General features: G+C 67.8%; 6 protein-coding genes across 6 annotated transcripts in view; 3 read left to right on the forward strand and 3 right to left on the reverse strand.

Moving 5' to 3' along the window:
* The window catches only part of EMIHUDRAFT_106606 (hypothetical protein), a gene marked incomplete at both ends in the record, with an annotated part of 9,650 nt that extends 7,774 nt beyond the window's left edge, over positions 1-1,876 (forward strand). The window contains 2 exons of the mRNA XM_005759282.1: positions 45-1,031; positions 1,121-1,876. Of these exons, the coding sequence (XP_005759339.1) occupies positions 45-1,031; positions 1,121-1,876 (1,743 nt within the window). The remainder of the gene's footprint in view (positions 1-44; positions 1,032-1,120) is intronic.
* A 9,436-nt stretch (positions 1,877-11,312) lies between these two features.
* Positions 11,313-13,693, forward strand: EMIHUDRAFT_218617 (hypothetical protein; the record flags this gene model as incomplete). The annotated part of the gene is made up of 4 exons (XM_005759283.1): positions 11,313-11,795; positions 11,926-12,018; positions 12,739-12,894; positions 13,328-13,693. The coding sequence occupies 4 exons, from the start codon at positions 11,313-11,315 to the stop codon at positions 13,691-13,693; spliced, it is 1,098 nt and encodes a 365-aa protein (XP_005759340.1).
* Positions 13,694-15,806: 2,113 nt separating this feature from the next.
* Positions 15,807-17,323, reverse strand: EMIHUDRAFT_359327 (hypothetical protein). Its single transcript, XM_005759284.1, has 3 exons — positions 16,398-17,323; positions 15,938-16,314; positions 15,807-15,915 (listed from the first exon to the last, which is right to left on the reverse strand). Exons 1-2 carry the CDS (start codon positions 16,655-16,657, stop codon positions 15,963-15,965), a joined length of 612 nt encoding a protein of 203 aa, XP_005759341.1. The 5' UTR covers positions 16,658-17,323; the 3' UTR covers positions 15,807-15,915; positions 15,938-15,962.
* A 1,314-nt stretch (positions 17,324-18,637) lies between these two features.
* Positions 18,638-19,434, reverse strand: EMIHUDRAFT_438607 (hypothetical protein; the record flags this gene model as incomplete). The annotated part of the gene is made up of 2 exons (XM_005759285.1): positions 18,783-19,434; positions 18,638-18,715 (listed from the first exon to the last, which is right to left on the reverse strand). Coding segments are annotated over exons 1-2 (591 nt in total), but the record flags the coding sequence as incomplete, so codon positions are not given.
* Positions 19,435-19,527: 93 nt separating this feature from the next.
* On the forward strand, positions 19,528-19,938 carry EMIHUDRAFT_68589 (hypothetical protein; the record flags this gene model as incomplete). The annotated part of the gene is made up of 1 exon (XM_005759286.1): positions 19,528-19,938. The coding sequence occupies one exon, from the start codon at positions 19,528-19,530 to the stop codon at positions 19,936-19,938; it is 411 nt and encodes a 136-aa protein (XP_005759343.1).
* Positions 19,939-20,405: 467 nt separating this feature from the next.
* On the reverse strand, positions 20,406-24,996 carry EMIHUDRAFT_106609 (hypothetical protein; the record flags this gene model as incomplete). The annotated part of the gene is made up of 4 exons (XM_005759287.1): positions 20,406-21,035; positions 21,150-22,295; positions 22,397-24,679; positions 24,952-24,996. The coding sequence occupies 4 exons, from the start codon at positions 24,994-24,996 to the stop codon at positions 20,406-20,408; spliced, it is 4,104 nt and encodes a 1,367-aa protein (XP_005759344.1).
* Between the last annotated feature and the right edge of the window lie 1,700 nt (positions 24,997-26,696).

Raw genomic sequence — 26,696 nt, forward strand, 5'->3', positions numbered from 1 at the left:
CGGAGAAGACGGCCGAGAGTGGGGCAGAGATGGTTGGGGCGGAGGAGGGCGAGGAGGAGGGCGAGGCGGAGAGCGAGGTGGCGAGCCGGCAGGAGGTTGCACCACCAGAGGCAGTGGCCTACGCGCAGGCGCTCGCGCAGGCGGAGGAGGGGGCTGAGGCGGAGGAGGAGGAGGAGGAGGAGCCGGCGGCGGCGGAGGGTCCGATGTCGGATCACGTGCGGCGGCGGCGGCTGCGCTCGTCCTCCTTCTGCATCACTTGGCGCGGCCTTCTCGACGTGGAGCCGTGGCTGTCGCAGCTCCGCAAGGCGACGGCCGTGCCGCTCGTCTCGTACTCGATCGTGCACCTCGGCCGCGGCGCGCCACCGCCCTCGTGGGGCGTCGCGCCCGGCGACGCGCCGCCGCAGGCGCTGCGCTCGAAGGGCACCTACGCCGCGGTCAAGTTTGAGCGCGCCGTCGACGTGGCCATGCCGCGCTTTGTGGGGCAGGAGGCGGGCGGAGGCGGCGCCCTGACCCCTTGCGCCGTGGAGACGCACCCGCTGCCCGAAGAGACGCTGAGGGGCTTGTTCGCGGACTGCTGCGCCGACCACGTCATCGATCGGTGGCAGTCGCTGCGCCCGCCGCGCGCGCCGCCGCCCTCGCGGGGGGCCGATCGGACCCCGATGGACGTGAACGCCGAGCAGTACGGCAAGTTCATGGCGCCCGCGGCGCCGCTGCGCACGCCCTTGCGGCCGGAGGAGGTGGAGGAGGCGCTGGCGCAGCACGCGGCGGCCATCCAGGAGGCGCTGGGCGTGCGGTGCATCGACCCGCGCGCGTCGCCCGAGCTCTACACGTGGGCGCCAGATTTGGAAGGCGCCCTCGCCGGCGAGGAGGCGGCGGCGCGGGTCGCCGAGCGCCGCGTCGTGGAGTGGGAGTGCCGGGCGGGGCACCGGTTCGGCGCGAGCGTGCAGTGCCTGATGGCTCAGGTGCAGCGACGGCAGTCGCAGGCCTCGCGCGCGTCGGCGCGCTGGACCAACTCGGACGCGGCGTGCCCGGTCTGCGAGGCGGCCGATCTCCGGCCGAGAGGCGCCAAGCCGAGCCCGAAGGGGTGCGCCTCCCCTCACCCCGCGCATCCTGTGAGCAGGCGGCCGACCTCGGCCAAAAGGTGCTCCTCGAGGCGGGCGTCGCGTGCGAGTCGGCCGAGTTCGTGCCGCGGAGCGGGCAGTGCGAGCACCACGCGCTCTGCATCCGGGGCAAGGGCCACCACGTGGCCCAGCCCTTCGCGTACGGAAGCGGCCATCCCGCCTGGCTATACCCCACCGGGACGACCTCGGGCAGGCAGGGCTGCGTGCTGCTCCGGGGGCCGCGCGGCGGGGGCCAGGCCCGAGTGCCGATGGCCTCGCTGCCGATCGCGGGTGGCGGCGGTGTCTTTAAGCTCACCTTTTGCTGCCGGCTGGGTCACCGGTGGCAGACCAGCGAGCGGCTCTTCAACCACACCGAAGGCGGACGCAACCGCGTGAGGATCGGCAAGTCGGAGCTGCTGAACGCCGGCGCCTACAACGCCAAGCTGGTGGGGCCGCACTCCTGCTGCGAGTGCAAGCTCAAGGGGCAGCGCGACCTGCTGCAGAGGGCGGCGAGCAGCTACTACGGCAGCCGGGACCCGGGGCCCAGCCCGACGGACGCGGCGGCCGAGTGCGAGCGGCTGCTCGCGCTTGACCGCGACGCCAGCGCGTGGGCGGTGCTGGGCCTCACGGGGCACGACCGCGGAGCGGCGCGGCAGCGCTACTACGTCCTCGCCCGGCTGCTGCACCCGGACAAGTGCAGCCAGCGAGGAGCCGCGGACGCGTTTAAGCGCGTCGCCGACGCGTTCAGACGGATCGACGGCTCCTCGAGCTTTTGATCGTACGTTTTGTCCGCCGGCGAGGAGAGTTCAGTACGGTAGGTGGAGTACGGGCCGCACAGGCGAAAGAAAGAAAGAAGGAAAGAAAATAGACAACCCAAGGGCCTGAAAACCTGCGCCCAAATTCTCAATTGTCGGATTTTTTGTGCCACCTGCGGCTGCAGCAGGCCTGAGGCGCCGCCGATTAAAAAAAAGAATCAGTAAGTTTACGATCCTAGATATTATCTCTGGCCTAAGCCAGGCTGCTGCGTCCACCACGCCCGGCGCCGCCGCGTTCACTCCCACTAGGATGCTGCGCGCACATCAGAGGCCCCCACAAACGTTCGATGTAGTGCGAGACCTCATCATTGGCGTACCTTGACTGGTTGAGCAATCCCCTGTAGATCTCCACGGGGGCGTTACGGATCTGCTCGCGTGTCACCTGTAGCTGCTCGCCATAGTGCACGTTGCAGCCCGATGCCCACACGTGCTCCTTGATCCTCTTGAGCGGTGCCAGTGCCGCCTCCGCGTCCACCCATGCCCCCAGATTCACGTGGCCACTGCGCACGAAGGGCAAGGTCTTGCCCTCATACATGCGAGGCTTCCAGCGGGAGATGCTAAAGTCCTCGATCGTGCCACCTTTGAGATTGGCGCCCATCCAGCGGTCCCACAGGCTCTCCTTGTCGCACGTCTTGCACACAAGCTTCTCGCGGCTATCGTGCACGCGCGCGTTCTCGCCCTCCATTCCGTTGCGCCCCGCAGACGTGAAGCGCACGTGGCGCGGCAGATCGTCATACCTCTCTATGATGTAGCGCAGCATGCCATTCACCTCCTGCCCCACGTTGGGGACGGGCCTCACATCCACGTTGGCAGCCTTCAAGGAGGGTGGCACTCCGCACTTACAGTAGACCACCACGCGGTCATACTTGTGTTGCGCCACCTTGTCTATCCATGAGGCCTCCTCCAGGCAGTGAGTCACCACGAGGTCAAACAAGTCGGGCTCGTTGCCACATTCATCCCATACAGGCGCAAGTGCGTGCAAGCCGACCACGCGCCCGTGCGAGCCGTTCAGCTCGCAGCCTGCCGCTCGGCGCTGCTTTCCAGCCCGTTTGCCTCTCCACCCGGAGTTGTCGAGCCGGCGTCGTGCGGCGTCGCCCAGATGGTGGAGGAACGGCAAGGGCGCGCCGCCGTTGGAAGGCATTCCATCGATCGGCGCGTCGAGCGTGTCGGGATGAAGGAGGTGAAACCAGACCGCCTCCATGTAGTACGGCAGCTCCGCGTGACCAGCCTCGACCAGCTCGAGCAGGCTGCGCAGCGCAGGGAGCGGCACGCGACGCAACGCCGTGCGGTCCGCGGCAAACTGCGCCCCTTGCGCGACCTGCAGGACGCGCGGCGGCGGGCGGCCAAAGAGCGAGTCGAAGAACTGGTCAAACTGGAGCATCGGAACCGTGCGCTTGCGCGAAGCGACGCCGCGAATGAACTGCTGGAAGTCGTTGGCCTCCCACGGCAGCCAGTGGTCGCCGTCGCGTCCAAGAGGCAGCCGCGAGGGCGGGCGAGGGACCCTCGCATTCGCCGCGTCGGGTGTAGCGGCGAACGCGCTGCGAAGAGAGGCGCCCTGGAGACCGCCTCCGAGCAGCATAGTCACGGGCATGAAGGTCTCGCCCAGCTCGGGGTCCATGTAGTCGGCGACCGAGACGTTGAGGAGCAAGTGGCCGCCCTGCAGCGGTTCCCCAAAGAAGCCGCACGTGGGCTCGCGGCCGTGCATGAATACCGTGCGGTCCGCGAGGCTGTCATAGCGCGAGACGAGGTGATACAAGAACGCGTGCGCCTCGAGCCCCACGTTGGGCAGCACGATGGCGCCCGGCGTGTCGCAAGCGCCGTGGCAGTAGACGGTGCGGACTGCAGCGTATGCCTCGCTCCAGCTCAGGTCCTCGCGAGCGCCGCGCACAACCACGAGCTCGAGCTGGCTCTTGTCGATGCGGCCGGCGCGAATGGAGGCCAGGCGCGCCGCCTCGGGGCAAGCCACACACGTGCCGTCGTCTGCCGGCGGGGCGGCTCGCGCGCAGCGCCGTGTCGCGCCGATGACCTGACCGCCCAGCCGCGCCGAGCCATCGGCAAGGCAGCACAGCTCATTCAGCCGTGGCCATTTCTGGCAGGCAGCACGGCGCAGATTGCAGAAGTTGGGATCGGCGTCCCAGTCTTCGCGCGTTTGGCCGGGATGGTACTCAGCGGGCGCACGCTGAGGCGTGCATGGCGCATCGCTACACTCGCACGGTGTCCAGGCGCATACGAGGCTCGCGAGCGATGGCTGCCGCGCGACTAGCCCAGGCACAAGACGCATGCTAGCAGCCAACTGGCCCGGGTAGCGGCATGCGCCAGTAGAGGCGTCGACCTTGCAATACGCGACTGGAGCCGCCGCGTAGCTGACGTTGTTGGCTTGTAGCCATAGGAGCAGGAACCGCTCTGAAACCCACCCGGCAGCACATGCGGTGGAATCATCGGAGAGAGCCTGGCGCCAGAGCGAGCTGGCCACTCTGAATCCACGGCCTCCGCCGATGAGCATATTGTCTGTGAGCCCGCCGCCCCAGCGATCGCCATCGGGCACGATCACCTCATCTGGTCCGAAGCTCCTCATCATTGCAGGTGGCAGAGGATGAAAGATCTGTTGGTCTGTCCGTGTGTACGCAAAGGTGGCGTAATCAGTTTGGGCTCGCTGTATCATTGCCAGGCACGCGTCCTGCTGTAGCCAAACCGTGGCCTGGCTCCTTGTCGCTCCTGGAAGCCCCTTTCCCAGACAGTCACGTGCACTTTCGAGCGATCGGCGAGTTGCCTCGCGGTAGAGGGAGCTCGTGGGTTTCCCTACCCGACATCGGCCGCTCGCCCGGGGGCCCAGCAAGAGCTCGCACCTTGCTTCCGTGTGGTGCTCTGCCTGGGCCTCGATCACCGCATAAGCATCAGCGTCGAGTGGATCGAGCATGTACTGCCGTATGGAGCTCGCGGACTGGTCGAGACTCCGCCACGCCCCGAGCACGCAGACGGCCGTGCGTGGCTTAGCGGCGTCCGAAACTGCTGCGGTCTCGAGGTCGGAGGTCTCTTGTGGGAGCGGTATTGAGTTCAACGCGTAGGCCTACAGTTGAATATGCCAACGTCAGGGTGTGAATACGGTGTGTGAGTGTCTATTCTAAGCGCGTATGCCTCGTCATCGAGTTCGGCCGGCGTGAATGACTTTGCGAACGTTGCGGGAGGCGATGTCGGCCACGGGGAGTCGTACCGCTGCGAGGAGAGAAGCGCGGAGGTGGCAGAGTACGAGGAGTGCGCAAACCCGGCTCCGAGGCAGAACAGTGCAAGGATGCCAAAGAGGCGGAGCAAGTTGTAGGACTTTGGCCACGAGAACCGGCCGGCGGCAGAGCCCTCGGGCGTGGTATTCGTGAACAGGAGGGCGCGAGACTGGCCGTGTGAGAGCGGCGAGCGGGGGAGGAGGCCGCATACGCAGGCGGCGAGCACCGAGTCTGTTGTCGACGGCGTGGAGCCGCCGGTCGCCTTGCCGTTGCCACCGAGGATGCCCTCGTTGCCGTCCGTTCCGAGCAGGCATCCGAACCCGTTCTTGCCGCCGACCGGGGCGATGCTCTTGGTGCGGACGATCGGGGCGGACGCGCCCTTGCGCCCGTTCTTGCGGCGCGGGTTCGACGGGGTGGTCCAGTCGGCGATGCCCTGCGCGCGCGCAAGCGGTGGGTGCGTCTATAGTTGAGCTCCGCGTGTGCACCGCAGAATGCAAGGCGCCCACCGCCGGAGCGGGCTCCTCCGCTGGAAACTCCTTGGCCGCCGAGACGGCCCAGTCGGCGTCGCCCTACGCAATGAAGGCGGGGGGCGGGTGGAGGAGCGGTCGGCAGACGCGCGCCGCAGAATGCGAGGCGCTCGCCGCCGGGGCGGGCATCTCCGCTGGAAACTCCTTGATCGACGGCAGCGGCGCCGGATCGTCTTCGGTGACCGGCATGGAGACAAGAGGGCCGCACCTACTCGCAGCGTGAGCAGCTTGAGAGCCCAGCCCGCGAGAAGCCGCGGCGGCGCCCCTCGCCCCACCTGCTTTTGGACCTGCGAGCAGGCAGCGACGGCGGACGAGCGTCAGCATCGTAAAATGGGATGAGCATGGCGTGGGCTCGCTTCGGGCGTCGCGGGAGCGCAGTAGGCATGGAGGCGATTCGCAGCTGCGCGCTGGGCCGTCGCTCTGCCCGCGATCCGGGTGTGCACCACATTCGTGTCGCTCGAGCCTCGGAGCGAGCCGCGCAAGGCGTTCGCAGCAAGGGGGAACAGGCACGAGCGCGCTGCAGCGCATGGGATGTGGGGCGAAGCGGCCGGGCACGCTCGCGCAAAGGCCAACACGCGCCGCGTCGCGCGGGGCGCGAGGATAGTCGAGGGACAGAACCTGAGTCGCAACCGTCAACCAGACGCCGTGGCTTTGTGCTGTGAGTGAGGCTTCTCGAGAGGCTTGTGTTTTTAAGAATTCTACTAGCGTCCTTGGGTCGGGCTGTTGCTGGCACCCTCGTCCCTGTGCTCAGAGAGATTTTTAGCAATACCAAACAACTCTAACACTCACACGTCATTTGGGGCCTGGAGCCCTGTTCACGCGCGCGCGAGACGTGCAGACAGGGTTGCCAGGTGAGAGCGAATGGCGCGGTTCACGCCTCGCACAACAGAGAGAGAGATGCGATCTGCATGGTGGGACATAAAAGAAAGCGAGTACTTGGGCGAGTAGGCCGTGCGGTCAACGCTGCCGCGTGCGACTTTGCGCGTGAGGCGGCGCAGCTTGAGAACGGCGGCGGGCGAGAAGCCGCCGCCGAACGTCTCGTGGAGCAGCAATGTTGAAGTTGTTGCGCTTGACAAAGATCGCGTCGTGGTAGAAACCGCGATGCGCCTTGACGTAGCCGTGGCCGTTCTTATGGTCGAAGGGTTGGCCGGGTTGCCCGCGCGCTTGTGTTGTGTGTGTCTGAGGGGTGGCCCGTCTACCGTCTACCGGTGTACTCGCTTTGTGGGTAAACCATAAAAGTCGCTTTGAATACGCCCACGTAAGGCTTGGTGAGTGGTTGGTTGGGGTGGCCTCAGGCATCCCCAAGGAAGGGAGCCTCTGCGGTGCCACATAAGCAGCTTAGTGATTGTTGAGACTTTAAAGGATTCGTTTGAAGAAACGCAAAACAAGACAGACACTACTATGGGGTCACCAGTACAGTCGGAATTCTCACGACACGGGTGGTGGGGGTCCCGGGTGGTGGTTGGAGCTTGCGCCTCGTCCGAGCCTAGCCAGCATTGTGTATCGCGCGCCTTGCGGGGGGGGCGCGGAAAAGAGGAACCTCTTCGCGCCATCGCCATGGTGCTGCAAGCAGCGCCGGGCGACGACGACTTACCGCCTCCCGGTCCCCCTCGGCACACCTCCGCTGCTTAATGTTTGACGACTCGAACCCGTGAAGCTTCCCCGTGCGCGGGTTAGCTACGGGGTGTGGAGGGTGAGTTGACCAGGGGGTTGTGCGCCGGGCCCTCCTGCTCGGCTCCAGCCGGTAGACAAGTCTTGTCATCAACAGAGTAGATGGATCTGACCTCGGGGCCGATGTGACCAAGCGCTGGTAGCGTGGTTTGACCTCACACCCATGGTCTCACAGTGTGCCGGCAGTCGCCGAGCAGTGTCGCTCACACAAGCCGCAGCAGAAGTGACTGAGGGCCAGTGAGGGCGAGCCCATCGCTGTCACAGCTGTAGCAGCCGCGCACAGTAGGCTGTGTCAACTGTGCAGAGCGTGTGAGCAGCTGAGGAGCTGCTCTCCAGGCTTCACGCTCGTTGCTGTGACGAGGATAGGAGAGCGCGGAGGAGCTCGGCTAGTGCGGTGAGTTCCGCCGTGTTGTTGGTATGCTTTCTCGCGCCGATAGAGTGGTCACCCCCCCCCCCCCCCCACACACACACACACATCCCACCCCACAACCAACCTGTGTTTGGGCTCGCTCGAGTTTCCGGTCTGGGCATGGGCACGGGTTTTTCATTTATCAGGGCTTCCGAGGTGAACGGCGAAGAATTTTGTTAAATGAACTCGGGGGCACAGGACGCGGTACAAACGCGGTACACCAAAAGGCGCACGGGCTGCCTGCACGGCGTTCACTCGAACGCCATGCACATGGCGCGGAGCAGCATCGGGTTGGTGTCGAACCCGAGCGGGTCCTCCTCCCAGTCCCGGTGCCCACCCTCCGCGTCATCCTGCTCATCGTGCGCGTCGAGCACCCTGCCGAGGCACAGGATCGTCCCCTTGGGAACGCCTGCCCCTTGCGCGCGCGGGAACTCTCCCTGCACCGCCATCACGAACTTCTCGCGCGCCCACTTGCCGCCACGGCGGCAGTGCTGGGGCGCGCGCTCGCGCAGCGGAATCCATAGTGTCACTCTTATGGATTTCCTGCAAGATGGAAAAAGAGGAAAAGACAACAAATCCTTCACATTACAAGAAAAAGAAATCGGAGCCGCGGCCCACGCCGCGCCGATGGCCTCCCACCGCATCGGCGCCCGCGTCGCGGGCCTCTCGCCAGCGCAGCTGTGCGCCATCATCGAGGCGCAGGCGGGCGCGAGCGACGCCGCGCTGCGCGTGGCGGAGGAGCACGCCGCACGGCTCGTGGAGCAGCCCGAGTGGGTGCTCTCCGAGGTCCTCCTCTCACCGGACCTCGCCCCGCACATCCTCGCCCAGCTGCCGACCACGGAGCACGCCGCCAAGGGGACGTGCCGCGCGTGGCGCCGCGGCTGGAAGGAGACGCTGAAGAAGCGCGAGAGGCCGCGCCTGCTCGTGTTCGGCGGCCAAGACAGCGAGGGTGGGACTGTCAACTCGCTGGAGCGGTACGACCCGTCCACGAATGAGTGGGAGGAGGAGGCTGTGGCGCCGATGCCGACGGCACGAAACTATGTCCGCATGGCGATGCTCGATGGCAAGCTCTACGCGGCGGGCGGCAGGAATGAGGCTGACTTCGCAATTTCCAGCGTGGTGGAGCGGTACGACTTGGCTACGAACGCTTGGGAGGCGGCTGCGTCGATGGCGAATGTGCGGGGAGGTCTCGGCGTGGCGGTGCTCGACGGCAAGATCTATGCTGTGGGAGGCTTCGACAACGACGGCTTCCTCAGCTCGGTGGAGCGGTACGACCCGGCGCTGAACGCATGGGAGGCGGTGGCGCCGATGGCGGCGGCGCGCGAGGGTCACGTCATGGCGGTGCTCGACGGCAAGCTGTACGCTGTTGGCGGCTGCAACTACGACGGCGGCGGCGCCTTCAGCTCAGTCGAGCGGTACGACCCGAGAACGAACGCGTGGGAGGCGGTGGCGCCGATGGCGACGGCGCGGGTTAATCCCGCCGCGGCAGTGCTGGACGGCAAGCTGTACGCTGTGGGCGGCTTGAACGACGACGACGGCATCCTCAGCTCGGTGGAGCGGTACGATTCGGCTGCCAATGCGTGGGAGGCGGTGGCGCCGATGGCGACGGCACGATATGCTCTCGGCGTGGCGGTGCTCGACGGCAAGCTGTATGCTGCTGGCGGCGAGAAGGTGGAGGAGGACGAGGACATGCCAGTCAACACGGTTGAACGATTCGACCCGGTTACGAATGGCTGGGAGGCGGTGGCGCCGATGGTGACGGCACGTTCGCTCTTCCTGGCGGACGATGGTGACGGTGTCTGATGATGCGAGCCTCGTCGGGTTTCGGTTGTCTTCCTAGTTCCTTGTGGAAAAAACCCGCATCGACCGGATCGACGCACATCTCTCGTTTGTGCGCAATTTAGGTAGAAGGGCAATCACCATCAGCATATGGTGAGAATCCGCGCGTCCACTGTGGGTCCACCTCCCTGGGGGTGGGGGATCCCCGACCCACAATGGAGCCGAACCCAGGCGTGACGTCGGAGATCGTCGGATCATAAGAAAAAAGAAATGCAACGTCTGGACGCACTCGCAAGGCTCTAGTTGGCCAGCGCGTGGACAGAGGGCGCCTCAGAAGAGCCGGCTACCCACCCTCGGTTGTAGACATGGTGGATGGACAAGATCACCCGCGCTGCTGCCCGTGTGAGAGCGAAGGCGCTGTGGAAGCGAGTGCGCGATACGTTCCGTGCTGCCAACGTGACACGGTGGGTTTGGCAGACGTCCACACACAAGTGGGTCAGGTCGGCTACACAAAATACGGGAGAAATGTAGAGAATACACTTGCAGATCAAGTGCGCAACCTCTGGGTGGACTGGGGCCCAAGCTCTGGATCGGCTCGCAGCAGGGGCCACAACATATCAAACACAAGTGCACTCTTCAGCGCCTCATCCTCGCCCTACGCGCCGCGTGGGGCACAGCTGTGCGAATGGAGCCGACGAACCACCTCGGTCATAGTTACAACAAACAACCCGACGTGGACGCGTGCAACATTGGCACGGGCGGCAAGCGCTATTCCGGCGATGTCAAGGTCGTCTGCCGCCTCACCAGCAGCGGGGAGCACGGTCGGAAGGGCGCCTTTGTCGCTTTCGGCAACACCGAGGGGCGTTCTACCGGAACATGGTCGTGGGGCATGGGCCCTACTGCGAGGAGGGAGAGGGAGGTGAGGGGGAGGGAGAGGGGGGGGAGGGGAGTGTGAGGGGTACGGGGGCGAGGGCATGGAGGGGGAGAGGAAGAGCAAGGGCGAGAGGGGGCAGGGGACGGGTCGATGGCATACTAGGGGGGGGCAGGGTGGTGGGCGGCGATCGCCGCATACCGTCCTATGGCGGCGAGTATCGGTTCGCTACGCCAGGGAGGACAAGGACGTCGACATGTGCAGCTGCTGCTGTTCGAGTCATTCGGTGGGTTCGGGAAGGGGGTCGGCGAGATCCTCTGGAAGGCGGCGAAAGTGCTGCAGAACAAACTGACGCGGGCCCAGTACCTCGATGAGGTGACTGGGACCACCAAGAGAGCTGGCTGGGGCACTTCACACGGCCATCGCAGAGCAGGTTGTGAATGAGCTTGCCTGCGGCGAGGGCGGTCGAGTGCACGGAGCTAAGTGCCTCGCCTCGCAGGAGTCGCTTAGGCGGCTCCCGTGGTGTACCTGTGTTAGTGCCAGTGCGCGCCAGTCCCGTGCCCAGTGTCGTGCGAGGGAGTTTGGTTGTAAAACGTTTGCCTGTGATAGTGCTAGCACGCGCCAGTCCGCACCTGTGTCGAGCCTGTCTGCTGTGTGAGAGAGTTGTGTTCGTGAAATTCTTTTAGCTGTAGCGTTGCGGCATAAATTCTTTTCTCGCACAACAATGGGCACGAGTGGTTCTAAAATTCTTTTCTCGCGTGCACGGAGATTTTTTGTAAAATTCTCGCGTGTGGCAGCCCATCGTCAATGGCCTGGCGAGTACAGACCACGCCTCACTTTTTCACAGGGGGGGATCCGTTTTCGCTGCGCATGCTCGAGCCCCGGCGAGGACTTGTGCTGTGAATAGCAGGCGTGGCTGTCAATGGCTCTCCTGGCATTTGGACTGGCCTGCGTCGCCCACCTCGCGCCGCACCGCTCTGCCCGGCCCTCAGTAGCAGTGGGGCATGGTAGTCGCTGCTCTGCCGCCGCGACGGCTGCTGGCGCGCCCGACGGCGGCGGAGGCTTCCGGGCCCTGCTCCCGTCGCTCCCAGCTGCCGCCGCCGAGTCGCTCTCGGCGCGCGGGATCGACACGCCGACGCCCATCCAGGCGGCGGCTCTCGCCCGCATCGACGCGGGCGAGTCGCTGCTGCTGCACGCCGAGACCGGCTCGGGGAAATCGCTCGCGTTTCTGCTGCCGGCGCTGCGCCACATCTCGCCGCGCTCGAAGCTGCTGCTCATCGCGCCGACGCGCGAGCTCGCGGTCCAGCTGGCCGCCGAGGCGTCTCCGCTGCTCCCCGCCGGCGAGACGGTCGCCATCCTCTCGGTTGGCTCTGCGCCCGCGCCGCGCGAGGTGATGGCCGCGTCGGTGCTGGCGTGCACCTCAGAGGCGATGGCCGAACAGGCGCCGGGAGCAGAGACGCGGCAACGTCGCGCGCACCCGGCGTACCCCTCGCCGTCCCCACGCGCCTTCCCCCCGCCCTCGCCCCCCTCCGCAGCTCGCCGCGTCCGGCGCCGTCGCCTCGTCCCTCGATCAAGCGCTCTGCGACCTCCGCCTGGTCGTGCTCGACGAGATCGACTGCCTCCTCCCTGTTGAGACGTTCCGCGGGCCTCGCGCCGAGCGGCAGCGCCGCGCCGCGAACCGCGACGCCGCGCCCCCGCCCGCCGAGGCGCTGCTCCGCCGAGCCATTGAGCTCTGCGGCTCGAGGGAGCTGCAGGCCTACATCCCCTGCTCCGCCCGAGATTCCGCCGAGATTCCGCCGAGAGGCTGCCGAGAGGCTGCCGAGAGGCTGCCGAGATACTGCCGAGATGTCACCTCGTGCGGCGAGCTGCTCTCGCGGGCGGCCGATGCGACTCGTGCGCCGCCCGCGACGCGCCCGCGACACGCCCGCGACGCGCCCGCGACGCGCCCGCGACGCGCCCGCGACACGCCCGCGACACGTCCCACACCCCCGCGACACGCCCGCGACGCGTCCTTGCAGGTCGTCGCTGCGTCCGCCACTCTCTCGCGCGCGTCGCGCAACAAGCTTGGCCGGGTGCTGCGCGCAGACCCGCTCGGGCGGTGGTACGGCAACCCGCCCGCCGTGGTGCGGCCCGCCCAGCTCTCCTCCTCCGACCTCTCCGCCGTGCCGCGCGCCGTGCCCCCCCCCGCCTCGATCCGGCACAGCTACGTCCGGCTGCCGCTCCGCACCGCCCGCTTCGCCCACGTGGGCACTGTCGCCCACGAGCGGGCCGCCGCCGGTAAGGCGGGCCGCGCCGCCGCGCCGCTGGCCGCCCGCGGGCGCCGCGGAGAGGGGCGCGGCACCCTCAAGGAGAAGCGGAAGGCCAAGCTGGCACGCGCGGCGGCAGAGGCGGCCGCGCTGCGCGAGGCGCGCACGCACCCTCTGCTCAGGGCGCTGCAGTGCGCGCTGCGCGAGCAGCGGCCGGCGTCGGCGCTCGTGTTTTTGTGCCGCTCCTCCGGCCTCACGGTGCCCCCTCGGCTGCGGCGGCCCAACCCACGGTCTTGCCCTCTCTGGACGCACGCCTCGCGCTGCGGCGTGTCAATAGGTGCGGCGAGCCTCGAAGCAGCTCAAGGAGCTCGGGTTGCCGGCGGTGGCGCTCCACGAGGCAATCGGGCTGGAGCACGACCGCAGCCCATCCGCATCGCCGCCCGCCGCCGCCGCGCTCGGTGGAGGCGGCGGCGGCGGCGGCAACGAGTGGTGGCTCAGGGCGGAGGGAAACGGAGTCGTGCTGCGCGGCGACGGGGCTGTGGCCGAGGCGGGGGTCGAGGCGGGGGTCGAGGAGGGGGCGGAGTACGCGGGGGAGGAGTACGCGGGGGAGTACGACGGCGACGACGACGACGAGCAGGAGGAGCACGGCGTCGGCGGGCGAGGAGACTCATCGAGCGACCGCTTGCGGCAGCGGCAACGGGAGCTCGCGGCCTCATTCCGCGCTTCGGCCGGGCTCCATGCCGTCGACGAGCCGGCGGCGGATGCGGGCCAGCCGGCGGAGGCGCCTCTGGTGGTCACATTCGAGGACATGGCGCGCGGCCTCCACTTCGACGGCGTCGAGACCGTCTACATCCTCGGCTTGCCGGACTCGCCCGCCACGTACCTGCACCTCGCGGGGCGCACCGGCAGGCAGCCTGTCTTGAGCGGCACCGTCGTGACTCTCTGCCCGGGTAACTCGCACCAGCAGCTCACGTCGTGGGCCCAGCGCCTCGGCGGCGTCGAGTTCGAGCGCATCGAGCTCGACGGGTTGGAGGAGGCGCTTAGTGCATCCGCCTGACGTACGACTGTCTGGAGAGAGAGCGGAGACCACAAAGCCGTAGTAAAGGGTCCATAAAAGGGTGAAGAGGATAGAGCGCAGCGAGAGCTGAGAGGTTGACGGAGGGGGTGCGTCAGAATTGAATAATTAAATAAAAACGGACACCTCTACTGTGGGATGGGGGTACGTTAAAAAAGCGGAACAGGTCAGAATGCAAGGCCGTGCAAGATAGAGCGTAGTACCGTCCGCTGCGCGGCGTCCGGGCGTGCAGCGTGGCAGACGTCTGCCCGATAGCCCCACGCCGCACACGCACAGGCGAAATCACAATCTCTCGAGGCGCTTGGGGAGATTGCTCGGTGACTCGCCTCGACGATCGTCCTGAATCAGACCGTCCGCCATAGGGCCAGCCTCCTCCAAGCAAGACACCGGCACCGGTTCCACGACCAGCACGGTCTCGGGCGTCGCCTCAACGATGGGCAGCATGTTGCTTGCACGGCCGGCGCTGGGGTGTGCGCGCTTTCGGCGAGAATAAGGAGCGGAATCTCGAGGCGTGGAATCTCCTACCGAGCTTGATTCCGAAAGGATCGTCTCCGACAGCGACCGTTTGGATGCTTGCTTTGACGCCTGACATCGACAGTGCTCGCCGTGAGGCTGTGTGATGCGTATCTGATGTCGCATTGGAGGGTGGGCAACCTTGGGCGAACGTGGCGTGAGGCGGCGCGCTGTCTGCGACATTGACGGTAGCATCTCTTGCAGAGGTTTGACAAATTCCTCAAAGTCTGCGGCACCAAACGGGGGGCGCGTAACGGTGGCGGCGTGGGGCTCCAGATGGGCGCGATGCGAGGCGGGCTCGCCACTCACCGAGAATGCGGAGAGCCTTGACCAAGTCCTCCCCATTCATCGTGCGTCGCTGCTCTTGGCGGCAGATGTCGTTGACCTCGCTGTGGGGTGGTGGGGTGAGTGGGTGGGTGGGTGGGTGGGTGGGGGGGGGTGTTAAGGACGCTCTCGAGCATGTGCGAGAGCGGGAGCGCTCGACCTGGTCAGAAAGCAGACAAATTCACTCAATGCCTCGCCAACATCTCCGCCTCTCGACACCTTCGCCTCTGTCGCCGGCGCCGCCGGCGCCTCCTGCGCCATCTACCAGAGCAATGAGAAGCGCTGTGCCAAAACCATCCGCTACCCTAGGGCTCGCCGTTAGTATAAAGTTGACGCGGGCCGGGTAACAAGATAGGCAGCCTTACAATGGCGACCCCGAGCGCCTCGTCTGCCCCATGGGCATGGTGATTGTGTGCCGTATGACGCTTGCTCGCGCCGGAGCTCTTCCTTGCCGGCCGGACGAGCTCTCGCTGCGGTCCGAATGCGCTTTTTCGGCGGGGGTTACAGCATCGGCGGGGGTTACAGCTCTTAGGCAAACGCAAGAACGGCATGCCTTTCGTGTGAGAAAGGGGCAGCCATTGTTCAAACATATTGTTGAAACGCTCCCATACTTCTACATTACCGGCGGTCACGGACACAGTCACCTTGCCTCGGACAGCGCGGCTCTACTTGCTATCGGGACGAGCAGAGGGCACACAGCACATGCTACATGTACATGTGCATGCACATGTTGTGATGATGCGGCGCCGATGGGGGCAGATACCAGGACGAGGACGACCGGTGAGCGGCATGTGTGCAAGTCATGCGAACGCCGCGTTGCCCAGCCCCACGAGGGGCGCTCTTTCAGGAGACAGGCCCCAGCGTAGCCTGGCGCGGGTGCAGCCAGGGTCCTACTCTTGTGCACAAGTATTACTATGGCATATGCTAGTAGATATTCAGCAAATAAGACAGCAATTGCAGCAAATTTGACAAATCTTATGGTTTTCGAGTGACAGTATGGATTCCGGGTGACACAGGTTGACAGCGCCGGTGCCTCTCTCTTGGACCGGCAAACGTGGTGGTCTCGTGTCACCGATGTGGGACCAGTGCGACAGGCTCTCGCAGGCACACACTCAGGCGGGCGAAAAGAAAAAATCCGGCCAAAAAGAAATCGGACTTGGATCTTGCCAGCCGGCGAAGCACAGCATCGCGCAGCAGTAGTAGAAGATCCATGCATCGTAAACTCCTTTTAAACAACCTTTTTTCCGAACGGCCTACTACGTCGTGGTCCGGGTGGGCGCGAGCGAGGCCATGGTGCTTGGTGGGCTCCGCCTCCGGAAGGGGAAGGGGGCGGGGTGACGGATGAGAAAGTGCATGTACAGAGAGGCTAGCATGCAGGTGAAACAGAAGTACAGAACCACTCACCGCAGCTGCCCTACTCCGTCTCGCGAGCGATGGCGAAGCCCAAGACGCAGTGGCCAAAGTCGAGCGCCGCGATGCCGTTCGTGGTTCCTGCCGAGTCGAGGTGGTACCGCTCGTGGATCTCGTAGAGCGAGAGAACGAGGAGCGCCGCCCGCGCGCGGGCCGCCGCGGGGAAGAGCGAGTGGCTTGCCGGCGACCACGGCGCCGCCGCCCGCCGGACCAGCGCCGCCGCCTCGCCCTCGCCGCCCGCGGCGCGCCGCAACGGCGTCGGCTCGCCCTCGTGCAAGCTTGCGCCGCTGCGGAGGAGGGAGTTGGTGCGGGCGGCGGTGAGGGTCTCAAGGTGCGCGAGCGGCGTCCAGCCGCGGCTGGCGACCAGCCAGGCAGCGAGGTCGGCGTGGCCTGGCACGCCACATACAGCGGCGTGGCGCCATCCTGCCTGGCTTGGTTGATCGCCGCGCGGGCCTCGAGAAGCAGCCGGACGCACTCGAGGTGGCCGTTTAGGCTCGCGATGAACAGCGGCGTGGCGCCGTCCTCGTCCGCTTCGTTGTCCGCCGCGCCAGCCTCGAGAAGCAGCTGCACGCACTCAAGCTGGCCTCTCTCGCACGCGATGTACAGCGGCGTGGCGCCGTCCTCCTTGGCTTGGTTGACCGCCCCGCCAGCCTCGAGGAGCAGCCGGGCGACCTCGAGGTGGCCGTTCTGGCACGCCATGAACAGCGGCGTGGCGCCGCTCTGCTTGGCTTGGCCGACCGCCGCGCCGGCCTCGAGAAGCAGCCGAACGCACTCGAGCTGGCCCTCCTGGCACGCCAACGAGCAGCGGCGTGACGCCGCTCTCCTCGGCCTGGTTGATGTCAGCGCCAGTGTCGCGCAGCAGCCGCGCGATCTCGAAGTGGCCCATGTAGCACGCGACGTATAGCGGCGTGAGGCCTTCAGCGTCTGCATGAGCCACCGCCGCGCCAGCCTCGAGGAGCAGCCGGGCGATCTCGAGGTGGCCCTTCTGGCACGCGACAAGCAGCGGCGTGGCGCCGTTCCGATGGGCTTGGTCGGTCGCCGCGCCAGCCTCGACGAGCAGCCGCACGCACTCAATCTGCCCCTCCTGGCACGCGATATACAGCGCGGAAGCGCCGCCGCCAGTCGTCGCCCCGACGCTCGCGCCGCCCTCGAGCAGCAGCCGCACCGCCTCGGCCTGCCCGTGACGAGCGGCCCAGGTCAGCAGCGTGTCCTGCTTCTCGGTGTCGTGCCGCGCGTCGAGCTGGGCCGCGAGCGACGTGCCGCGCGTCCCCTGCCCGGAGAGGAAGCCGCGCAGCGAGGCCAGGTCGCCACGAGCCAGGTCGGCGAGGCAGCGGGTTGGGAGGAGGGCGCCGCTCATGCCGCCAGAAAGAAGAAAACCGCGGTCCGCAAACTTCTTTTCAATTTTTTTTCGTCCTTTTCAAACCTCACTCACATCTCAGTCAGGGCCCAAGCCCATTAAGGCTCGCGGCCTCGAGCATCGACCTCAGCCGCGTCGATCACGCGCTTCCGCTCCTCGTCGGCCGCCTTCAGGCGATTGCGCTTGAGAGGGAGGTGACGACGGACGGGGAGTGCTTCGGTGGGCGTCGTCCTCCCCCGCCTCTCGCCGCAGGCCGCGCGTCCCACGTCGCGCGCCCAAGGCGCCGGCGCGCGAAGCCGCGACGCGGCGGCGGGCTCGGAGGCGGCGGCGAGGGTGGCGGCGGCGAGGGCGGCGGCGGGCTGGGCGGCGGCGGCCACGGCGGCGGCGGCGGGCTCGCAAGCCGGAGGCGGCGGCGATGGAGGAGGAAGCGGGACGGCGGTGGTGGCGGTGGGGATGGCGGCGGAGGTGTGCGATGGTGCCGCTGGCACTGGCGGAGGCCGCGCACGCGCGCGCTATCCGGGACATGAGCTCCACTCCGCTGGAGCGGCAGCGTGGCGTGGCGGCAAGGCGGCGACAGAAGTACAGCGTGGCGTGGCGGTCGGGCGGGAAAGGGTGTGGGTCTCGAGAGGCCGTGGGTGGTGGACCTCGCGCCGCCTCAGTTCCGCATGGGCGCCCCTCAGTTCCGCATCCGCGCCGTCGTGCTCCATCGGAAGCGTGTGGTCCGAGGCCTGCCGCACGCCGCCGCGCGCGCCCAAGCCGGCGGGGCACGCGCCCCAGATGTACGCGAAGGGCGCGAGCCCAGACTCGGGCGGCGGGTCGAGCGAGTGCCTGCCTCGCAGCGTGGTGTGTGGTGGAGCACGCGCAGGCCGGCCGCGGCGGCCGCGTCGTGCGCGCCGCTCGCCGCGCGGTGCGACACGGCGAGGTTGTCGAGGAGGAGCAGGTCGTGCTGGCGGTAGATGTGGAGCGCGCGGTGCGGCGCCTGCTCTCCGTCGCGAGGAGGCGTGAGGAGGCGCGCGCTCGTCCAGCGAGGGCAGTTGCGGTGCGGGCGCTGCCGACGAGAGCAGCGCCTCCAGCTGCCCCGCGAGCCGGCGCACCGCCCCGCGGCCCAGCAGCCGGTGTCCGAGCGCGGCGCTCGGCGCGACGGCCGGGTCCATCGCCTCGAGGGGCGGCGCCGGGAGCGCTGGGGCGGACGGCCAGCGCGCGACCGCGCCTACGCTCGCCCCCCCCAAAGGGTTTCCTCCTCTCTCCGGGCGGCTGGCCGGCGGCCCCGTCTCTCTGGGGCGGCGGCCCGTCTGGCCGAGGTGGACGAAGAGCGTCCTGCGGCCTGTGCGAGGGTGGAGGTGGACGAGCGGGTGGACGGCGCCGGAGTAGGCGTTGACAGTCGCCAGCCGGCTCCACGCCTACCGAAGGACGTGACCGGGCTCGACAGAGAGCTCGTGGCGCGCGGTACCTCTCCCGCGAGCCCACCGCCTCCCGCTGCGCCGCGGGCAGGGCGTAAAAGGCGGCGAGGTGGGACATCTCGGTCCCGCCGCCGACGCGCGGGGCACGGCCTGCGCGTGGAAGAGCACGTGCGAGAAGACCCGCCGCTCGAAGCTTCCGTCGGCGTGCCACTGCGGCCCGACTCGCATGACTCCGTGCTCCTCCCGGTTTGACAGGAGGGAAAAAAGGGCGCGGCGGCGGCGTGGCAGGTGTGCTCGGCGGCAAGCCCGCCAAAGTACTCGCTCACCGCACGCAGCGCCGTGCCTGGCGGAGACTGGTTCCGAAAGACCAGGTAGCCTGCTCCGCTCGGCGGCGTCGGCGAGGCAGGCGAGGACTCGCGCCGTCGGCCGGTGGCCAGCGAGGTTTGGCAGCCCGTGCACGACGGCGCCAAAGGGCTGGAGCCGCTCCAGGCGGAAGTCGGCCGCAGTCGGCGGGCAGAGCGGATGGGTTTAGGGCTCCGCCCGGGTACATCCCTGCGCGCCGGAATCAGAGTCGTGGACATGAGAGACCGGCGACGTGGGACGCCCGCCCGGCGGCGAGAGGCGGAGGAGGGCGCCGGGCGGGCGGAGGGGGAGGGCGAGGGGCGGCGGCCGACCAACGGGCATGGATTGATCGAAACTCCTCGGGGCGAGCGCGCCGCTGCAGGGCTTTGCCCCTCACCCGCTTCAGGAAAGGAAGCAAAATGGGAGAGGCGTTTGCAAAGAGCCCGTCAACCAACCACTCTCAAACAGCCATGGCACGCACCAAGCAGACAGCGCGCAAGTCGACCGGCGGCAAGGCGCCCCGCAAGCAGCTCGCCACCAAGGCGGCGCGCAAGTCGGCCCCCGCCACCGGCGGCGTCAAGAAGCCGCACCGCTACCGCCCGGGCACCGTCGCGCTCCGCGAGATCCGCCGCTACCAGAAGTCGACGGAGCTCCTGATCCGCAAGCTGCCCTTCCAGCGCCTGGTGCGCGAGATCGCGCAGGACTTCAAGACCGACCTGCGCTTCCAGTCGTCGGCCGTCGTCGCGCTCCAGGAGGCGTCCGAGGCCTACCTCGTCGGCCTCTTCGAGGACACCAACCTGTGCGCCATCCACGCCAAGCGCGTCACCATCATGCCCAAGGACATCCAGCTGGCCCGCCGCATCCGCGGAGAGCGCGCGTAAACAAGCTTCACCCAACCCCCGGTGTTTCTAAACACCACCCTTCTCCACCCTGTTGCTCTCGTGTCTTCTTCTCTACCTACCCTTTTATCTTGGAGTTATCGTTCTTTTTGTCGTTCTCTCTCTCTCTCTCTCTCTCTCTCTCTCTCTCTCTCTCTCTCTCTCTCTCTCTCTCTCTCTCTTGCAGGGCAGGGCAGGGGCAGGGTCAGGGCAGGCGGGCCGGTCAGGTTCTTGCAGTAGGTCGGTCGGGGTCCCGGGGGTCGATTTTTGGAAGTGAATAGCACGGCATAGAAACTGCAAAACAAGGTGCGTTAGCTCGAAAGAAACACATAGGCACCCACATGGGTTGCCATCCCTCAACACAAGTGGCCCACGGTTCACATTCACACACCCGGCCGCACCGCTCACGCACGCAAATGGCTCTCGCACCACCTCAACACACGCGCACGGGGGCGGAGGACGCGCGCTAGTCACTCCTCCTCGCCCTCCTCGCCCTCCTCCGCCTCCTCCGCCTCCAGCTCAGACGCCGCATCGAGCTCCGCCTCGTACGCGTCGATCAAGTCGTCGTGTATCTGTGACTCTGGCTCCCACGTCGCCACGTCGGGCGGGTACCCCTTCCAGAGGATCAAGTAGTACGTCATCTCGACCCGCTTCTTGCCCTGTGAGGCGAGAAGAGAGGTGGTCGGGCACGTGAGCGATGGAGTGGCAATAAGCAAGGGCAGGTGCGAGTGTGAGGGCGCAAGCACCTTGCCGACCGTCTCCACCTTGCTGTCGAGAATGCGCTCGATGTCAAACTTCTCACTCGCCTCCCACTGCCAGCCGTTGAGCTCACGCAGATCGACCTTCTTCCTCTTCTTCTTCTTCCCGCCGCCGCCGCCGCCGCCGCCGCCGCCGCCCTCTTCGCCCGCCACCCGCCGCTGCCGCACCTTCCGCACCACGCCGTCGCCGTCGCACCCCGAGTCGCCGTCCTCGAGGTCGTTCGCCTCGACGCCATGCGCGGCGAAGAGGAGGTTCTGCAGCTGCGTGCAATAGTCCGCGCGGTTCGCCTGCGTGACAGTGAAGCCCGTCTTCCCCGCCAGCTTGAAGGCCTTGAGCTGGTCCTACAACAAACGAGAGCCGTGAGTAGTGGGGCACTAGTGTACCGCTCAGCAGCGTCCGAGAAGCGCCTGCAAGCCGGCGATCGCCAGCTTCTTCAGCTCTGAGTAGCGCCGCACGAGCGGCAGCTGCGCGATGCGCGCGTTCTCGGCCGCCTTGGCCGCCTTGCGCGCCTTCTTGCTGCCCAGCTTCTCGTCGCGCTCGGCGCGCTTTGCGCGGCCCGCCGCGACCAGCTGCGCCTTGAGCGTAACGCGTCTCGCCCGCCCCGCCGCCTTTCGGCACGCCGCAAGCATGGTCTCGGCGACCTTGAGCCCGCCGCGCTCATCGATCTCGCCCGTCAGCCAGCCGGCCTGGTTGTTATAGCGCCCGAGCGAGTCGCCGGCGCGCGACTCATTGCGCTGCCGCTTGTGCCGGTCGTCGCTGACGCGGCCGACGGCGTGCAGCCGCTCAACCGGCGTGCTCGTCGCCTGCAGCGCGTCGTACTTTGCGCGCAGCGCCGGGGTGATGTTCGCCGAGCACAGCTTGCCGGTCTTGGTGATCGAGCCGTTCGTGGCGACGAGGCCCGCCGGCATCCACTCCGCAGCGTGGTTGCAGACCGCCCGGGACATCGCGCCGAATGCCGCCGTCAGCAAGCGCGTCACCATCGGGTCGTCGGCCGCTGCGGCGCGAATGCGCACCATATCGAGGCGATGGCGCTCGGCGCGGCGCGCCTGCGTTGGAGTTGGCGCGGTAGCGGCGGTGGCGGCCGCCGAAACGTCGCCGAGCTGCAGCTTGAGCGAGCCGTCGACGATGCCCGCGGGCGACGCGGCGGCCGCCTCAAAAAACGCGTGCGCCGCCGGCCACACGCGCGGGAGCACGTCGAGGACGTGCTTGTCCGCGGTCGGCTTGACCGCGCGGATCAGCGGCCAAAACACCGCGTCGCAGATCAGCGCCATGGCGCGCACCCCCGCCATGCAGGGCGGCGAGCGCGCGCCGGTGAGGATAGACTTGCGCAGCTTGCCGCCGCCGGCAGCCTTGAGCATCTCATCCTCGTCGAGGTAGGTCAGCATGGAGATGTCGTGCTCAGTGAGCAGCCGCTCCGTCGGCGCCGCGTCGAGGTAGAAGACGTACGCGCGCGAGCCGCAGATCGCGAGCACGTCCTCCACGTGCCCCACGAGATGCTCGAGCTGCTCCTCGAGGTCTGCCAGCCGCGCCTCCATCCACTCCTGCAACTTGCGGCCGATGGCGTAGCCCTTGGTCGAGCAGAGCGCGACGTACTTGCTCACCTACGCGTGCGGCGCGGGGGGGTGCGGGATTGGCGCGCGAGTGGGAGTGATCTGCGGTGCGGGGTCGGGGCTGACGGTGCCTGGTAGATGAGCGCGCAGACAGGCGAGCTGAACCAGCCGACGCAGGTCCGCATCGCCTTGATCTTGTCGGCGTGCGCCGCGGCCTGCTCGTCGGTGAAGTTCATCAGCTCGCGCAGGATGGCGTCCATCGCCTTGCGCCCCTCCTCGAGGATGTTGACGAGCGCGTGCTCCGCACAGGTCGGGTCGTCGTCGCCCTCGCCCAGCCCGAGGACCAGCCGCGCAGCGAGCCGCGCCGTAGACGCCCGGTCGTTGCACGCGCACGTGGGGAGGAAGCGGCGCAGCAGCTCCGCCGCGCGCGCATCCGCGAGGCCGGCCTCCTCCATGAGCTTGATGACCTCCTCGATCGACTCGTGGTACGCCGACGCCTGCGCCTCGGCGGTCTTGCTCGAGGCCGTCGACAAATCGAGGGCGCGCAGCTCGAGTTTGCCGTTGACGCGCCGCGAGAGGACGGTGCCGATGCGCTCCATCTGCTGCGCCTCGGCGCCGTCGGCGATGTAGCAGCACGAGGACTCATCCGAGTTCATGTACTCCAGCAGCCACTGGCCGATCTGGAGCTTGTTGAGCTCGTAGGAGACGCCCGCCAGCTCCTTGCAGTGCGTCGCCTGCGGCGTCTCTGGCAGCCGCTTGACGACGGAGGTGCGCTTGCCGTCCACGATCGGGCCGGGGACCTTGATCTCGCGGTACGGCAGCTTGACCCCCAAGAGCCGCGCGAAGATCGGGAACAGCTTCGGGATCTTCTGCCGCGCGATGCCGAGGTGCATCACCGAGATGCACGCGAGCTCCGTCTCGGCGTTGAAGTGGTTGCCCAGCTTGAAGCGCGCCTTGGTGGGCTCGGCGATGGCCTTGAACTTAGCGGCCTCGGCCTGCGCCGCCTCAAGCTCGGCCTGCAGCTTGGCGCACTGCGCCTCCACCGCCTCCAGCTTCTCTGCCGTCGCGTCTCCGCGCCACAAGCTCGCGCGGGCCGCCCGCTCCTCCGAGAGCAGCCGCTGCGACACCGCCAGGTTGCGCTCGACGAGGTTCACGTCGGAGAGCTTGCGCTGCGTCACCTTGCGCCGCGCACTGAGCTCGGTGATGCGCCGCGTGCTCGCCTGCAGCTGCTCGAGCAGCCCCGAGACGCGCATCGAGCGCAGCGCGTCGAGCTGGTCCTCTAGCTGCGCGAAGAGGCCGTGCAGCTGCGCCGCCTCCTCACACGCGTCGTCCCGCTGCGCCTCGGCGACCTTGGCGCGCCGCTCGGCCTCTGAGGCGATGGAGCCAAAGTGCGCCGCGGCCTCCTTCTCCTGGCTGCGGCACCGCAGCTCCGCCGCAGTCTCGGCCTCGCGCGCCGCCGCCTTAAGCTGCCGCACCTCCGTGCAGAGCCGCCCAGTCTCCTGCCGCTCCGCCTGCAGCGCTGCGTCGAGCTTCGCGTACGCCGCGGCGGAGCGCCGCCGCTCGTCGGCGAGCGCGGCGTCGACGGCGGCCTGCTGGCGGCGCGCCGCCAGCTCGAGCTCGACACGCCGCTCGTCGGCGAGCGCCTCGCTCAGCTGCCGCCGCCGCCGCTCATAGTTGAGGAGCAGCGACACCTGCCGGAGCTGCGACGTGCCGCGCCCACGCGGCGGAGGCGCGCCGCGCACCTCGGCGGCGATCAAGCCGAGGACGTCGCGGCAGCCCTCCAAGAGGTGGACGGCGCTGTCGGCGCCGAGGCGCGGGTGCAAACCCTCGGCAAACGCGCGCAGCTGCGCCGTCACGTCGAGCTCGGCATCGAGCGAGGACGCGCCGCCGCCGCCGTCGCCGCCGCCGCCGCCCGTGTCGGCCGCGTCCGAAAGGGTCTGGAGAGGAACGTGCGCCTGCCGCACGAGTTGGTCGAGTTCGCGGTCGGCCTCCGCCGGGTCCTTCCGGCGAGAAACGGCCGTCGAGCGCCGCTTAAGCGCGCGCTCCACGTCCGCCTTGTACGCGGTCATCCGGCGCTTGTACTTCACGAAGTTCGCCTTGGTCTCCGGCGTGGCCAGCGCCGGGAGCGCCCGCGTCGGCGCGAGCGACTCGTGCCCGGCCATCGCCTCGACCCACCTGGTAAAGATGAGACCCGCATCGCCGGCGCCGCCCCCGCCGCTGGCATATTTGCCGGCCAGGCCGACGAGGGCGTAGGCGTCGATGAGGAGCAGGCCGCCCACGGGCCTCGCCAGGGCCGCGGCGGGCCCTGGCGACCCCTCGAGGGACGCCAGGGTGGACAGGGCCTCTGCCCTAGCAGGTTCTGAAAAGAGAGCGGTCGCCTCGCCGATGCCGCGGAGCTTCTCCTTGGAGGTGTGGAGGTCCTCAGGGGTCGCGACCTGCGCATGGCTCGTCGGGAATGGTCACCAGCGTCGTGTGCGACCTCTCTCCGGAGGCGTGCGACCGAAGGGAGAGCTGTGAGGCGAGGCTGAAGTCACAGCTGAAGCAACTGGATTTCAGTTGCTGACAGTTGTGGGCGATCCGGCGCGAACTGACGGCAGGTAAGCCGGCAGGTGGGGGGCGGGGGTGTGCCGGGTGGATCCCCAAGCGGGCGAGCCGGGCCCATGCATAGTTCGCGCGCGGGGGGCGCGCGAGCATGGGAAAGACGCACCTCCATCGTGCTTGCTACCGGCGCTTTTTTGGCCGTTGGCACCATCGTTGATGACTTGATTGCGCGGGAGTCGAATCCCAACCTCTCCGCTCGAGAGGGAATTTAATTGTTTTGGGGGATTCCGACCGACCTACTTGCAGAATTTCATCATGAGTGCCGCGAAAGCAAAAATACAAAAAGAAAGAAAGAAAGCAAACACACAACCCAAGGGAGGGATGGGAGAACGGCACGCCGCCACCACACAGGGATTTTAAGGAGAGGAGTGTGGTAAGCAAAAATACATACAGTGGCCAGGGGCGGGGCTTGCATTTTTGCCGTCGCCAGTCGCCCCCCCAAACGCTACAGCGGGGGCGGCGGCGGCGGCGGGGGCGGCGGCGGCGGCGCGACGGGGTGGGTAGGGGGGTAGGAGGCTGCTGTGTGCGCTGCGCGTGCGCGCACCGCACACCATACTCGAGTACGGCGGGAAACAGACGGCGAGGGGGGCGCGGCGGCAGCGGCGCAGCGCGCGCGCGGCGCGCGCGACGGAGGGGCGGAGCAGCGACCGCGCGCGCGGTCGCTGCTCCGTCTGTCCCGGAGCGCCGTCTGCGCGGGGTGCGCGTCAGGAGAGGGGGCAAGCGTGGCCGCGCGTCGCGTCAGGAGAGGGGGCAAGCGTGGCGGCGCGGGGACGCGCGGCGGCGGCGGCGGAGCGCTCCGTGCGCGGTGAGGCGGCCGGGCGAGGGCGCGGCGGGTGACGGGGGAAGGGAGCAGCCGGGCGACGAGAGGTAGGAGGTGCTCGCCGGCGAGCGCTCCCGCGCCTGCGGAGGGGCAAGGCCTGAGGGCGGGCGGGCGGGCGGGCGGGCGCGGGGGGGGGGGGATAAACGCTGCGCCGCCCCCGCATCAGCGACACTGGCCGCGGCTCGCCGCCGCGCGCCGGCTCGGAAGAGGGGCTGTCGACGGCACAGCAGCGGCACGCCTCGGCGCTCGAGCCGCCGACAGCCCCCCTCCTCGACGTGACGGCCGTTCCCAGGGCCGGCCGGTGCGCGCCCGACCCACGCCCCCTCTCGCACCCCCCCGACCCCCCCTGCGCGGCGCAACCGCCCGCTGTGCGCCGGCTCGAGCGCCTATTGCCAAATCGCGACGTTTGAGCGCAGCGCACGCGTCCCACACGTCACGCGCGCGCAGAAGAACTTGCGGCACCGCGGTAGCGTGTACTCACCGAGGGCATCGCGCCGAAAACCCCGCGCATTCCGCCCCAGCAGAGGCTGCAGCCGATGCGCAAGCTACACCACTGTAAGAATGGTGACTATATAAGCGTGGGTAGGCTTGCTTGCTCCCTCAGCCGGGAGCAAAAATGCAAGCGGAACACCTGCTTAGGTCGGTCGTGGTCCCGGGGGTCGATTTTTCAAAGTGAATAGTACGGCATAGAAACTGCAAAACAAGATGCGTTAGCCCGAAAGAAACACATAGACACCCACATGGGTTGCCATCCCTCAACACAAGTGGCCCACCCTTCACACTTTGTCGCGCTTCGGGGGCAGGGCGGGCGGGTGGTGGGACGGGGCACGGGCTCGCACGCAAATGGCTCTCTCGCACCACCTCATGGCACGCGCACGGTGGCAGAGCGCCCGGCCCGCTGCCGCCGCCGCCGTCGCCCCGATGGCGGAAGGCCGCAGCGGCGGCTCCGTCGCCCACAGCCACACGCGTACGAGGCGGAGCTCGATGCGGCGGCAGAGCTGGAGGCGGAGGAGGGATACCATAGCAAAGCG

This window comes from Emiliania huxleyi (assembly GCF_000372725.1).
Source record: "Emiliania huxleyi CCMP1516 unplaced genomic scaffold EMIHUscaffold_80, whole genome shotgun sequence".
Taxonomy (NCBI): domain Eukaryota; phylum Haptophyta; order Isochrysidales; family Noelaerhabdaceae; genus Emiliania; species Emiliania huxleyi.

Coding starts and splice junctions, on each gene's coding strand:
- EMIHUDRAFT_359327 (XM_005759284.1), bottom strand. CDS start 16,657: ATGGCGTGCCAGAACGGCCACCTCGAGGTCGCCCGGCTGCTCCTCGAG. Junction 16,315..16,397: donor CTCGAGGCCCGCGCGGCGAT/CAACCAAGCCAG, acceptor GCTGGTCGCCAG/CCGCGGCTGGACGCCGCTCG.